The sequence below is a fragment of the Pelecanus crispus genome, chromosome 5 (assembly GCF_030463565.1).
Source record: "Pelecanus crispus isolate bPelCri1 chromosome 5, bPelCri1.pri, whole genome shotgun sequence".
NCBI classification, from domain to species: Eukaryota; Metazoa; Chordata; class Aves; order Pelecaniformes; family Pelecanidae; genus Pelecanus; species Pelecanus crispus.
The window spans coordinates 78,984,036-78,996,793 of NC_134647.1; the positions used below are offsets into that span (position 1 = coordinate 78,984,036).

At 44.6% G+C, this 12,758-nt stretch overlaps 1 protein-coding gene across 6 annotated transcripts in view; it reads right to left on the bottom strand.

Annotated features, from left to right (window-relative positions):
* The window catches only part of ZNF644 (zinc finger protein 644), a 54,380-nt gene extending 43,518 nt beyond the window's left edge, over positions 1-10,862 (bottom strand). For 4 of the 6 annotated variants that reach the window (XM_075711250.1, XM_075711254.1, XM_075711249.1 and 1 more), the window contains exon 1: positions 10,810-10,843. Coding sequence is in view for 1 of the 6 variants with exons in the window: in XM_075711248.1 (XP_075567363.1) it covers positions 10,810-10,862 (53 nt within the window). In the remaining 5 variants the exon portion in view is untranslated. Of the gene's footprint in view, positions 1-10,809 lie in introns of all 6 variants that reach the window. The other 2 variants (XM_075711248.1, XM_075711251.1) reach the window with 2 other exon arrangements.
* Positions 10,863-12,758: the final 1,896 nt, after the last annotated feature.

A 12,758-nucleotide genomic window follows, 5' to 3' on the forward strand; every position in this document is an offset into this window, starting at 1 on the left:
TACAGTATTTTACTGCCTTGTCACACCTGCAAATACCTATCTTCTGGCCTAGTGTCCACTAGCTAGCTATAATGATACACAACCAATAAACTGAGGCAGGCATACAGATTCTAACAAATACATTTAAGGGTCGAAACATACCCGCCACACCAAAAAACAGAAAACCTGTTACATCACATGCATTTGGCCACGTCATCGCCACCATTTTGGTCACGAGACATAGGCTGCTACTCATATGAAATACCGATCTCATGATAAAAGTGCCAATGTCTCCATCGTATGATGAACTACAGCAGTGAATACCCTTGCTCTGGCTACAGGAAAGCATCCTTCTGGTACGCCCCCAAAGAAGTTGTAAGATTTTCATAGAAGACAACAGCCAAAAAGCATGCCACGCTGGTTATCCTCACCTGTGCGTATCCAGCCCACTGGCTGTCCTCAGGCACCTAATCTGGTTGGGGCTAAGAAAAATATATACGCTTGATTTGTCAATTTTCCAGACCAGAACAGATTTCTCAACCAAACTTTCAAAAGTAGCCCAAGAAACAGAAGGAATAAGATATATAACTCTTAACCTGTTTCATATGCTTTACACTGGATTACAGGGGTAGTGCAAAAGAACCGGATCCGCATGGGCTAAGGCTGTATAAAATCAAGAGTATAAAAGAAATATACACACAGTTGGCACAAGCCATTCCCATAATGGCTCCATTTCAGAATACAGGCATAAATGACAGGTTTTTAACTGAGACAAAGAAACCTGTATGTTTCCCATGCCTCCTTTGTACCTTAAAAAGCACGTAACCCCGAGACAGAAATATTTCCTTCTAGCAAGTAAACAGGTTATGTTATTTGCACTAATAACAACGCTTCTTAAAACAAATGCAAGTGAGCACCTAAGATAAAGGAAACTTTGCCATTGTCTTGGGACACCCACAGTTAAAACAAAACCAGCACCCAAATACCTCCTGCAGAGGCTTCATAAATGCACATAGCTATTGACTAGTATGTCCCCAAAACCTAGTCACCTAAGTCAACAGAGGTTCTGTGCATACTTTTAGGCCCATAAATAGGGTTGACTATTGGCCCGCTGACTGGCCCCAGAGCTACTATCTTAGCTCATCATTAGGAAGTTTGTAAACATACAAGCTAGATTTTCAAGGTTAGCTCCAGTATTTATTTCATGTTTGTTTTCAGCTGGAACACTGAAGAAACTCTAATCGACACTAAATGCTTAGAGAATATCTATGAATGTGAAAACTTCTGGTTTAAATGGATGAAAGGAAAGAGAGGACTTTTCCTTAACATGGACAACATATAGAAGCATACTTAATTAGAGCAATTCTGATAAAAATGCTCAGAACTTACTCAATTCCTACTTAATCAACTTTAAACAGCTTCAGAGAAAACAAGAGCCACGAACTACTCTCCAGAACTGTTAGAAGTATAGAAATACGTAAGATAATACTACAAATTTAAGAAATAACCTAGTTTTATCCCCAGAGTCACAAAACTAAAGAAAATTCAGTGAACAAATAAAACAGAAAACAAAGGAAGTTACTGCACAGAACAGACCAACTTCTCCAAAATTAAGACTTCAGAACACCCTAACCAAAGCTATTCCTCAACTATATTTAAGCCTATCAGAAAATTGCTGGGAATTTACAATATTTAGAGGAAAAGAATGTGATTATTTGTGTCTTTAATTTTTTATGAAGTATAGGCAGTCATAAAACATTCAGATTCGTACTGAAGGCAAGACTAAAGAAAAAGCAAGGGCATTTTGGGGTGGGTTTTTTGTTGTTTTCTAGGGTATTTTTTTTGTTTGGTTAGTTGTTTTTTTTTTTTACACTAATAGGGTTGTCCTATTAAAGTGTGAATTCTGAAAAGTATTGGTAACAAAAGGTAACACTTTAATATTTTTGCATTCTTTCAAATAAGCTGTTGATTAACACCACACAGCTTTGGTTTTCATTTCTCAATGCTAAAATCTCCTTTAAGGTCAGGAAGAAACGCTAATGAATCTACAGCACAAAACATGAAGAAAAAGGACAACCTCAAGAATGTAAAAACCAGTGCAGTTTCTCCTGCTGAAAATGGCGTTCCAGAAGATGACTTAGAAGACTGAAAGAAAAGTTAAAACTGTTTGGCAGAATGAAAGTGAAGTGACAGAGAGAATACTTTGAACAAAATCACCCTGGGTCCTAGTATTAATATTACTAAGTTGGAAGACGACTTTGTTTTAAGAAGATCACGGAAACCACAACACAAGGGATCACTAATTAACCCTCCCTCCTCTATATTTACATCCTTTGAAAATAGTATGCATCAGCATGCTTCAGGACCAGCTTACTAGATGGACCTAAAGCCAAGCTATTTGAAATATATTAAATAGACCTTCATTTAAAACAGCACCCAACATCCTAAACATCAAAACAATCACTTCACAGAAGTCAAACAAACCCACTTTTTTCTAAATGGCTTAACAAACAAAAAACCCAACTCACCATTAATGCTTCAAATGACACGAAGAAATGTTCTGCTGGGATACTGCAATACTTTTTATGCAAAACTATAAACCCATCTCTGTAATTCCTTAATGGATGTTGCCGGACTTCTGAAGAAACTACAAAACCTGGATGTCTTCATAATTTTACTAAATGTCAACATATTACCCTAAATATAGCCTTAATTTAGAACTTTGTATCTTGTTCCATAACACAATACCCTTACATTAGAAAACAGTAAAAAATATTTTAATTGTTTGTCTCTATATAAATGTTTATAAAGATGTATCTGGATAGATAGGCAAAGGAATACACATAAACTATGCACACAAACACACAAAACTCCCGCAATGATTACAAAAAACCACCCCTCCCACTATAACACTGCAAAATTTTTTGGGTTTTTTTTTTTTTACATAAATCCTTGCTAGACTACCCCTTGCGCATCATTTTCTCTGCTCACTTCTGCTAGAACTTCACTGGACTGAAAAGTGGAAGACAAATTCCCAAATCATTGGTTTTAGTGTCTAAAAGACATTTCTAAAAATAAATTATCACAGTACCTGTATTGTATTTTTAGCAATAGTGTGACACTTCAGTTATATAGGAACCTGAACGGTTTCTCCCAAGTATCATTTCTATTTTTGGTTCTCTCCCTTGCGCAGAAATACGTTATGCCCGTAAATGTACATTACTGCTGGTAAAATTGTGAAAAGCCACAGCAGCCTTACAATCGCAGTGGAGAGGTAGACCTGGCTAACAATTTTTTTTTTCTGGACAAGCTCTTCCTCTTCCTCTCCAGCCCTTGCACAGGCCAGGAAAGGAACTGGACCTCTCTCGTCCACCAGCACTTTCTGCCACATGGATAGCAGTGAGAATCACAGCGTACTTGGCCAGTAAATCTCACCACCTAGGAAGTCCAGGAACAGGGGCTTGTCATTTACAGGAACATGGCACTGACTACTAACGGTGTACCTACCTTACTTCAAAACACTAACCAAAGGAAAGGTCTGTGAGAATCAGTGCTAAAGCAGCTCACCAGCAAGTCCATCACTTCTCATCACAACATAGCTCACTATCGTCCAATACATTCAAGGCGTTATAAGGACACAGAAAAAGACAATCACTATCCCAAAGCACTCACAAGAAAAAAAGTCAGACAAAACAAACCTTCAGAGGTTTCCCCAAAGCAAAGATGTAGAAGGAATATGCAACAGCCAGTATCTACAGTCTTCTTTGGTTTGGGTACCACACAAGCAACCCTTCCACCTCAGTTTCATCACCATTTCAGTTCAGCCTGCACACTAGACATGCGAACTCTACTCACTGCCACTCTGTAATTGCTCCAAAGCCTCCGAATTTTTTCATCGCAGCTTACCTAGGTTAATCCACCATCACAAGTCCCCCCAACTTATCTTCTCCCTTTTTCCCCAGAAGAAAACTACCACAACGTAATCTTTTTTGTTGTTGTTGTTAATAAGTACCTGAGTAGAGGGCACTAACTGATATTTTCAACTTCCCAGAAGATGCAAAATTGTTTTTAAAGTAACCGCAGAGTTCTAACATTCATTGTCATTTGTATACAGTGCAGTTACTTTCATTACATGCCACAGGTTCTCAGTTTTCAAGTGTTGCTCAAGAAGAGAAAAGATTAGGTGATTTCACCAATGTCAATATATTTTTTTTTATATATATATGTGTGTGTGTGTGTGTGTAAAAAAAAGGAACAGAACAGGACAGAGTACCCACTTCACTGTGGGAGAGAGCTGGGAGAAGCCAGCTGCAGAACTGTCACTTCCCACTCCCTGTGATAGCACATGCAATCAAGACTTTCTCACGGAAGATACACTCATAACAACTATGGTATTAAAACAACAAAAAGCAGCACTTCTGGGTGAAGAAAAAAAATTATTTATATTGGAACTTTTCAGGCAAAGGCCATCGTCTGTTGAAAATATTATTTCTAATACCAAGCCAACTTATAGTAACAACAACAAAAAAGCTTTAGGAAAAAATATTCTCCTCTCTCCTCCCCACCAACTACCACAGGGGGACACAGAATCTAGGGTCTTTGGTGAAGGCTCTTAAGAACACCTGTAAGAATACACAGTTTATCTGCAAACAAAATAATCATAAATACAATAAACACTTCAATAACCTACAATCACTGTTTTAGTGGTTGGGAGCCTAATTTTAGGCTGTAAATTCTATAAAGTTTCTATCTCTTCTGACTGAAAAAGATAAATGTGGAAAATTAAGTTAATATTAGAGATAGTTTCTGAAACTCTACAGCCACAAAACTGTTGTATGTGCCTGCATTTGAAGATGAAGAAAGATATCAGCAACAAACATTATAAATATTAAGGGCTTTTTCAAAAAGTAGTCATCAAGAACTATATCAAATAGTGCTCCTAGGAGAGCTGAGTGCAATCAGAAGCCAAGAGCAGAAATATTCAGAGGACAGCCACTCGAGAAGACAAAACCTGAAGTTAGAAAAAAAAGCAACCTACCAACCAGAACACTCTATGAGGAGCAGCAAAACAAAACACCAAACAAAAAAAAAAAAAAAAAGAAAAAAAAAAACCCCAAACCATAACCACCACCCATCACCCCACTAACTGCAGCCAGACAAGAAACAGATACCTACCACTTCCTACCAGCAGCAGCGAGGAGCAGTTTCAGAGCTGCCATGCTTTAGAAGCAGACATCAGCAACAGTTTTCCAAATGCAGTCCCCTGACCTCGTGTTGTACGCCTTTGCTGGAAAGAAATCTTGGGTGGAAAACGCATCCCTGTCCCTATCAAAGAGCCAAACTGGGAAGGTAGATGGGATAAGGCACAACTCATGCTGTCAACGCGCCAAATTATTATTCTTTGAAGAGGCAGGCAGGAGGGATTCATCACTACTTTTCAACATTATAATGATTACAGTTGTTAAGGAATTCCTCCTTTCTTTCACTCAAACTAAAAAACGACGCATCAGGTAAAAGCCTGTAAATAAAGGTAAATGATACAAAACATACACCTTGCACTTCCTTTTGCTTGTGTTCTACCACTTTGTTGTGGAAAGTATTTTTACAAGGGAGTGCTAACAGCTGGCCCAGAAAACAGGGAAGTTACAATGATCTCGATCCCTGCCTTCAGCTACAATTGGGCAAATCAAAAAGGCACCTGCAATTCCTTCCATCCTGTTTCTCAAGAGGCATTCTTCCCCCCCTTCAGCTGCTTCGTGAAGACTAGAACATTATCAAGTACTCATTTAAGGCTAGCAAAAAATACAACCATTCGAAATCATGTCCCTTTATAACAAAATCTGATTGCAAATATCTCAGACTGTAACTTCTACCTTTCTACTTTCACTCAGAAAAGAGTAAGACTGCACTCCAGTCTCCAAAACTCCAAAGCTTTTATAAGTAACTAGCTTTTATAAGTATCTAACTTGCAACGCTAAGCATACTGAAAATAGTTACTACACCCTAACAATAGGCCTGAAATATTCCAAAGCCCAGCAATCTGACCTTTATTCTGATTTGAGCACGAACATCCCATCCTCTGGATTAAGTTTCAAGAAATACTGGATTACTAAATATCCCATCATCCTTCAACTAGTCGATTATATGTAAGATTAAGCACTCTGTATCAATCAACAGGCGTCAACTAGAGATTTACCATTTCCAGTAGCTGGATTTAGTCACATCTGAAACCAGCGATTCCCACACCAAGAGTATCACAATTACGTTTACCGGAGTGAGAGTTCTCTGTATTACCAAGTTTGTGCAGAAATATTAAGTCAGTTAATATTTAGTGTAACCAAAACCAAAAACTGCATACTCACTGTTAAGCCACTGTCTTCCCTCCCTTTAACCTCATTGGCAACGTAAAGGCATTGCTGCAACGTTTTATCAACATAACAGCTGCTGTGTACAGTTGAACAGTGACAGAAATGCAGCAACTGGATACTCATTTTTCTTCAGATTATTTTATTTCCTACTTTTATATTTAAAAAACAGCATGCTCTCCTTCAATGAAGCAACACCACGTATGAGTAAATACCACAGAACCGAGGGTAGACTTTGTACCGATATGAAATACTCATTACGTGACACTGCCATCACATACTAGGTGACACGACTAATCCTGTGACTATCATGCTCTTTTCAATTTTTTGAAGAAACACACATTAGAAGTTTATGCAAACTCATTACATGGTCTTTCTTGATGGACAGCTGTGATTTGAGCATCAAATTACATCTCGCAGTATATCACTATTACTGTACTGTAGAGATGCACGGTATTTGTGTCCGGTTTTACGTAACCAGGGAAGTCAGAGTGACCATTTCACGCCCTTGCCTATCAAAGAGAAGCCTTTCTACACTCTTGGGAACAACACGGGCACGGCTTTGCTACCATCACAGCTTGTGCAAACTATTAAACAACACAAGTCTTGATTTAAGGGGCACAATGTACACAGCCATGGAAGTGTATGTGTGCTTTTTTTAAAATTTAGCATGAAAAGGGTATTTTTTCATGATACTACAAACTACCTGAAATCCTTTAACCCAGACAGCCCAGTAGTTATCTTTATGCATATCAGCCAGAATAACCAACATTCACAATTTTCTTGGGTAACTTAAGCTCTTTTTCCAGTAGCTATATGAAGTTTGCATCTACACTGAAAAACAAACAAAAAAAAGCAGCAAGGAAAAACGTTAATTATCAAAAATCAGCTTACATTTAGAGTGCTCTAGAAGATAAATGAACATATTTCTAGAACAGACAGACTTGTTTTGGTTTATTTCACCAGGGATTTCTTTACACTCTGAACTTGAGTGGACACTAGTTTCATCGGAAGGAATCGGGCTTTGGAGGCTATGCCAACTTAAACCAGTCTCAAAGTCAATTTAAGTGAGCGCAACGTTGTTCAGATATAACCTGATTTTATTAAATGATTTTCCTCCCAATCTCTGAATACATAATACAGTATAGTCACAATCCAGAGCACAGAGGGAACTAATTCAATTTGGCTTAAAATAACCATAACGTTAGAGTAGAGCATTTAGTACTAAAATAATAGAGGGAATAAAACAAGTGTCTTAAAGCAGTCCTCTAATAGCCGCATCACTTGAACTTTGTTGAAGACAAAAAAAGTTGTGTGAAAATGTAAAAACATGAGGAAAATGAGTTATTGACTAGCCACACACACACAGCCAATCAGCAACTGTTCAAAGGCAGTTTAATCCAAACCGACTTCAGGTGAAATGGCACAGCAAGTGACACAACTGCTGTATTTTTTCCAGTTTTAAGTTCTCAGATCTTTTGAGAGTTGGTAAAAAGTCTGAAAGCATTTGAAATTACTAACCGGGTGTGAGCACGTACGTGCTTTATTACTATGGAGAATTGTATTCCCTTTTCAGTTCCGTTTGCTCCAGAAGTGACTTCAAAAGGCTTGAATTAAAAAAAAAAGTGCACATGCCAGTAGGTTCTGCTAATACTTGCAAGTACAAGCACAAACTATTCCACAAGAAATTCTACTGACAGCCCTTGAATTCGGTGTCCATATTGAAATTCAGCCTACACTGTTATTTTAAAGTGGAAGGCATTGCCACTATTGTTTAACATCCTGTTTATTCAATTGCTGATGCTCCTATTTCAATCAATTGTTGCTGTACCAAATAACCTCACAAGGATGCTCTAAGTGATCAGTGCCTTTTTTTCCTACTAGCCAGGTCACCTGTTGAGATTTCAAGACAGTCGTATTCTCTTTTAGCATTCACTCAAGAAGTTTCATACACATTTTCCTAGCCGCATTTCTTCCAGTGCTACTCAGTATAAACTAGATGCTGGGCTTCACGAAACTTCAAAAAAAGTCAAGAGCAGTACACCTTTGCTCCGATTTTGTTACAATGGTATTTGCCAATAATTTTTTTTTAATATAAAAATTTCATACAGATGAGAGACAACAACAGAAAACAATACATCTATAAAAAGAAAAGTTTCTTTGGTGACACTGACAGCAACTTTTTTTTTTCCTCCACAAAACTCCTATTCCTTGGGTAATTTTTTTTTTTATTAAAAAAATCAACTTGAATGAACGCTAGACATCAGAAGAAACTATTTTAAGACACTGTTTTGAAGATTATTAATTTCGATTCTAGTCGTAATTCCTGTATGACTCTGCACCACATCCCTCTGCAGCTACATTAGACAGGTTTGCAACATCAGCTTTGATTATAAGTCAGTGTAATAGGATTGTCACACTGCACTGCTCCTCCATGCACTCTACTTAAACTCCTCTCCAAGAAGAAAATTGCTGCATTTTCTCTGCATCTAAGTGACCCACTAAAAGCTTCTCCAGGTCTATTTTGCATTGTCTAATCAGTCCATTTATTCTGCCCTCAAATCACCTGCCTTGCACAACTCAGGCAGTGAAGAATTCTATGCAGAAGAATCACATTAAGTTACCAAAACTCTGAAGCGTTTCACTCTTAACTGTGAAGAATCTTCTCTTTGCTTTATAATTTGAATGAAAAATTATTTTGCAACTTGTATACAAAAAAAATAACGTCTTGCACAAACTTTTCAGTAAAAGGTACAATTCTGCAGTGGAATTCCAGAGATGCTTATCAGCCTCTTGAGAGCGTTTGTCCCATGTGTTAATTCATTAATGTATACAACATGAAATGGCTTCTTACTCTAAAATCTGGTGCACATTCATTCCCCATATGCGCCTGAAAGCTAAGTTCCATGACACAATCTTCATAATTAAATTATGTGCTAGAAGAAGGGGGGGGGGGGGGGGGGGGGAGGCAGGAATCAGAGTATCACTGCAAATGAGATTTCGCTTAAAGGGCCAGAATTGTGCAGCACTGATGGGATCCTATTTTGGTATAGCACGCTTGTTTTTCATTACCACCGTGACTTGTCAGTTTATGGCCCGCACTACCCCAACAGAAGTATTTCCAATAGACTGAAGGTTACCTGTAAGCCACAGGAAGAAAGCAAACTTTCTGCATTTCAGAGAAACTACGCTGGTCAAGATGATGCTCATCGCTGCAACCTGATACAGCGCAAACTTTGCCAGAGAAACCGCCAGACCCTGAAGCAGCTGGGAGCCCGAACGCACGGCTTCGATACCTGAACTGTTAACTTTTCCCTCGCTGCTGTACATCACCTCGGCTCCGGCAGCCCCGCGCACCGCAGACAGCGGCGGTGCCCCCGGTACACGGGGCACAGCGGCCAGCCCGGCGGCGGGCCAGGAGCTTGCCAGCCCTTTGTAGCACCACGGTGCCTTTCAGAGCCGCCCTGCTTCGTGCCGAGGAGGAAGGGGGCGAAGGGGAGGGAGGGAGGGAGGGAGGGGATGGCGCCGTTGTCCCTGGCCCGGGACAGCAGCAGGCAGCCCTGCCCGGGCGGGCAGCATGCGTGGCGACCCGCACCGGGGAGGCGAGCGGCGGCGAGGAGCGGGGCGCGGGTCCGCCCGCCCGGCCAGGGCCCGGCCAGGACCCGCCGCGCCGCCTTGGCACGCCGGGGCGGGCGGCGGGAGGGGACCGACGCCTGCCGGAGCCTCCCCCCCCCCCCCCCGCGCCGGGGTGACCCCGGCCCCGGCGAGCGGCGGCATCCTCCTGCCCCGGCAGGCGTTACCTGGCTCCCCGCGGCCCCGCGCTGCTGGCGGCCCGGCCCCGGGCGCCTCTCCCCGCGCCCTAGGCCCCGCCGCGGCGGCACCGGGCTGCCCAGCTCCTCCGCGCCTGGCAATGGCGGCGGCCCCGCTCCCCCCTCCCAGCTCCGCGCTCACTGGCTGCGCCGCTTCATGTGACCGAACAAAACCCTCCTCGGCACAGCCCTTTGTGTCCGGCCCGGCCGGGGCACCGGGGAGGCCGCTCGCCGGCTCGGGGAGGGGGCGAGGGGCGACGGCGGGGACGGAGGGAGACGGCGAGGAGGGCCGAGGAGGGGAGCGCCTCGCCCGCCCTCTCCCCGCCGCGCCGCCGCCGCCTCCTCCTCCTCGGCCCGGCCACTTACCGCGGCGCGGGCGGCTGCGGCCGAGCGGCGGTGCCGCACCAGGTCGGAGGCGGCCGCCATGTTCCCCGATGCGGCAGGATGGAGGCAGCGCCGCCCTCCCCGCCAACCGCCGCTAGGGCGGCCGGCTCCGCGCGCCCGCCCCCGCCCGCGCGCCCCCGCCCCGCGCGCCCCCGCCCGCGCGCCCCCTCCCCGCTGCCGGCGGTGGGGGGGGGGGGGAGAGCGGGTTTGGGGGGGGCAGGGGGAGGGCGCTTAAAAAAAAAAAAAAAAAAAAGGCATAACGGGAAACTCACGGGCTCGCCGGGGTGTGCGTCACGCCGGGGTTACGTCCTGCGCGCGGCGTCATGACGTCACCGCGCAAGCTTCCCGATCTCCCCCCACCCGCCACTCCGCGCGCGCGCATGCGTGCGGCCTTCCCGCGCCGGCGCGCGCCCCAGCCCCCTCCCGCAGCTGAGCCGCGCGGCCCGGGGGGAGCGCGCGTGCGCGCCCCTCGCTTCCCGCCGGCCGCAGGTGCGCGAGCGTTACCGGGCGGGAGGCGGCGCCGGTCCCTGAGGGCCGGCCCCCAGCGGGGCGCTCCCGGCGGGGCTCCGAGCGCCCGGAGGAAATGCCTCCCCGCCGGCGGGAGGGCGGGGCCCGTCAAGGGCTTGCCTCGGGCGGCAGCCTGCCGGCAGCGCGGCTCGCCCCCCGCCCGCCCGGCCCGGCCTGGCCTGGCCTGGCCTGCCCCCGCTGCGCGGCTGGGGAGCGGGCAGCCGGAGCGCGGCTGCTCGGCGGCGGCTGTCCCAGAGAAAGTGGCAAACTAGGTCAAGTGCGGCGGGAGCGGCACGGAGGCGCTGCCCTGCCGGCGGGAGAGGCAGGCTGCCGCCGCAGGCCGCGGCTGGCGAGCGGTGCGAGGGAACAGGAAACCGGAGCGCCGAGGGGGAGAGGAGCCGAGCCGGGGGTCGGCAGCACCGGGGGGCGGGAAGGCTGCCAGGTGACACCGGGAAACTGCAAGCGTTCGGTGCCATTGTTTTCTTCAGATTCACGTTGCAAACCCCCGTTCAAAAAGGGCAGGGATTCAGGGGAGAACAGTAAAAGCATAAAGCAGAGACCGCTTCCATAAATCACATTTTTTTTTTTTCCTCCAGATTTGCTAGGCCTGGAGGATTTCACACTCGAGTCAGAAGTTGATTAAGGCGACGTTAGAGGTGTGAGCAATCGTCACTGCGAGCTCACGAAGACAACTGAGATTTCAGGAGGGAGGAAAAGGAAAAACACATCACATGCAATTCAAAGGGGGGGGGGGGAATAGGTAGAGCCAAGAACTGTCAATCATTCCAGCCTCTATTCCCAGAAAAGTATGGAAGCAAATAATCCCGCATCTTTAAGTACATGGTAGCTAATGAAGTGATGAGTTACAGCCAACATGGATGTGTTGGGAAAATCGTATCGAGCCAAACTCGTCCCATGCTGTGACAGTGTAACGGGCCTTGGATGGGAGTAGCGGTAGATCTGTTAGGGCCTAAGTCAGGTTTTTGACACCATCTCAGAGAACTCTTAATTGAGCGAGCGAAAGACGCACCATAATGAAATGACTCTGCAGTGGTGCAAAACTACATCAGCAATGCCTCGCTGTGAAAACCAGCAGGATATAGCAAACGTGGTTCCTTGGAGGTGGGTACGTCCCGAGCTTGGTACCAAGTCTAATTGTGTGAATGACAGAGTGCAGTTTACATCGATTGGATTTGCCAACAATGCCAGACTGGCAGAGCTGGAAGCATGTTGCAGGACAAGAAACAAATTCAAAATGTTCTTGACAAACTGGTTGCAGAAATAGGACGCAGCTGAATCGATACAAGTGCTGACTTCAACATTTAAGTAGGAAAATAGCAATTGCACTATTACAAGACTGGGAACAGATGAATAAACAACAGGTCTTCAGAAAAGGGGCTGGGGATCAGAGCAGATCCCAAACTGAACATGCGTCAACAATGTCACACTTGTGAAAAAAGCTGCACTAGAGAGAGATGTGTAAACAGAACTGTCATATCGAAGAAATTCTCCTATTTAATACTGGTAAAGCCTCAGCTGTAATACTATGTTCAGATTTGGGCTCTGCATTTCAAGAAAAAGTTCTTTCAAAAAAGTCCAATAGAAGGGAATACAGGGAAGAGGAAAAAAAACAAAAATTTTTTTAAAAGTCACGACCCTAATTGAAAATAGGAATGCTTGAGATTTTTTAGTCTAGAGAAGACTATGGGGAGAA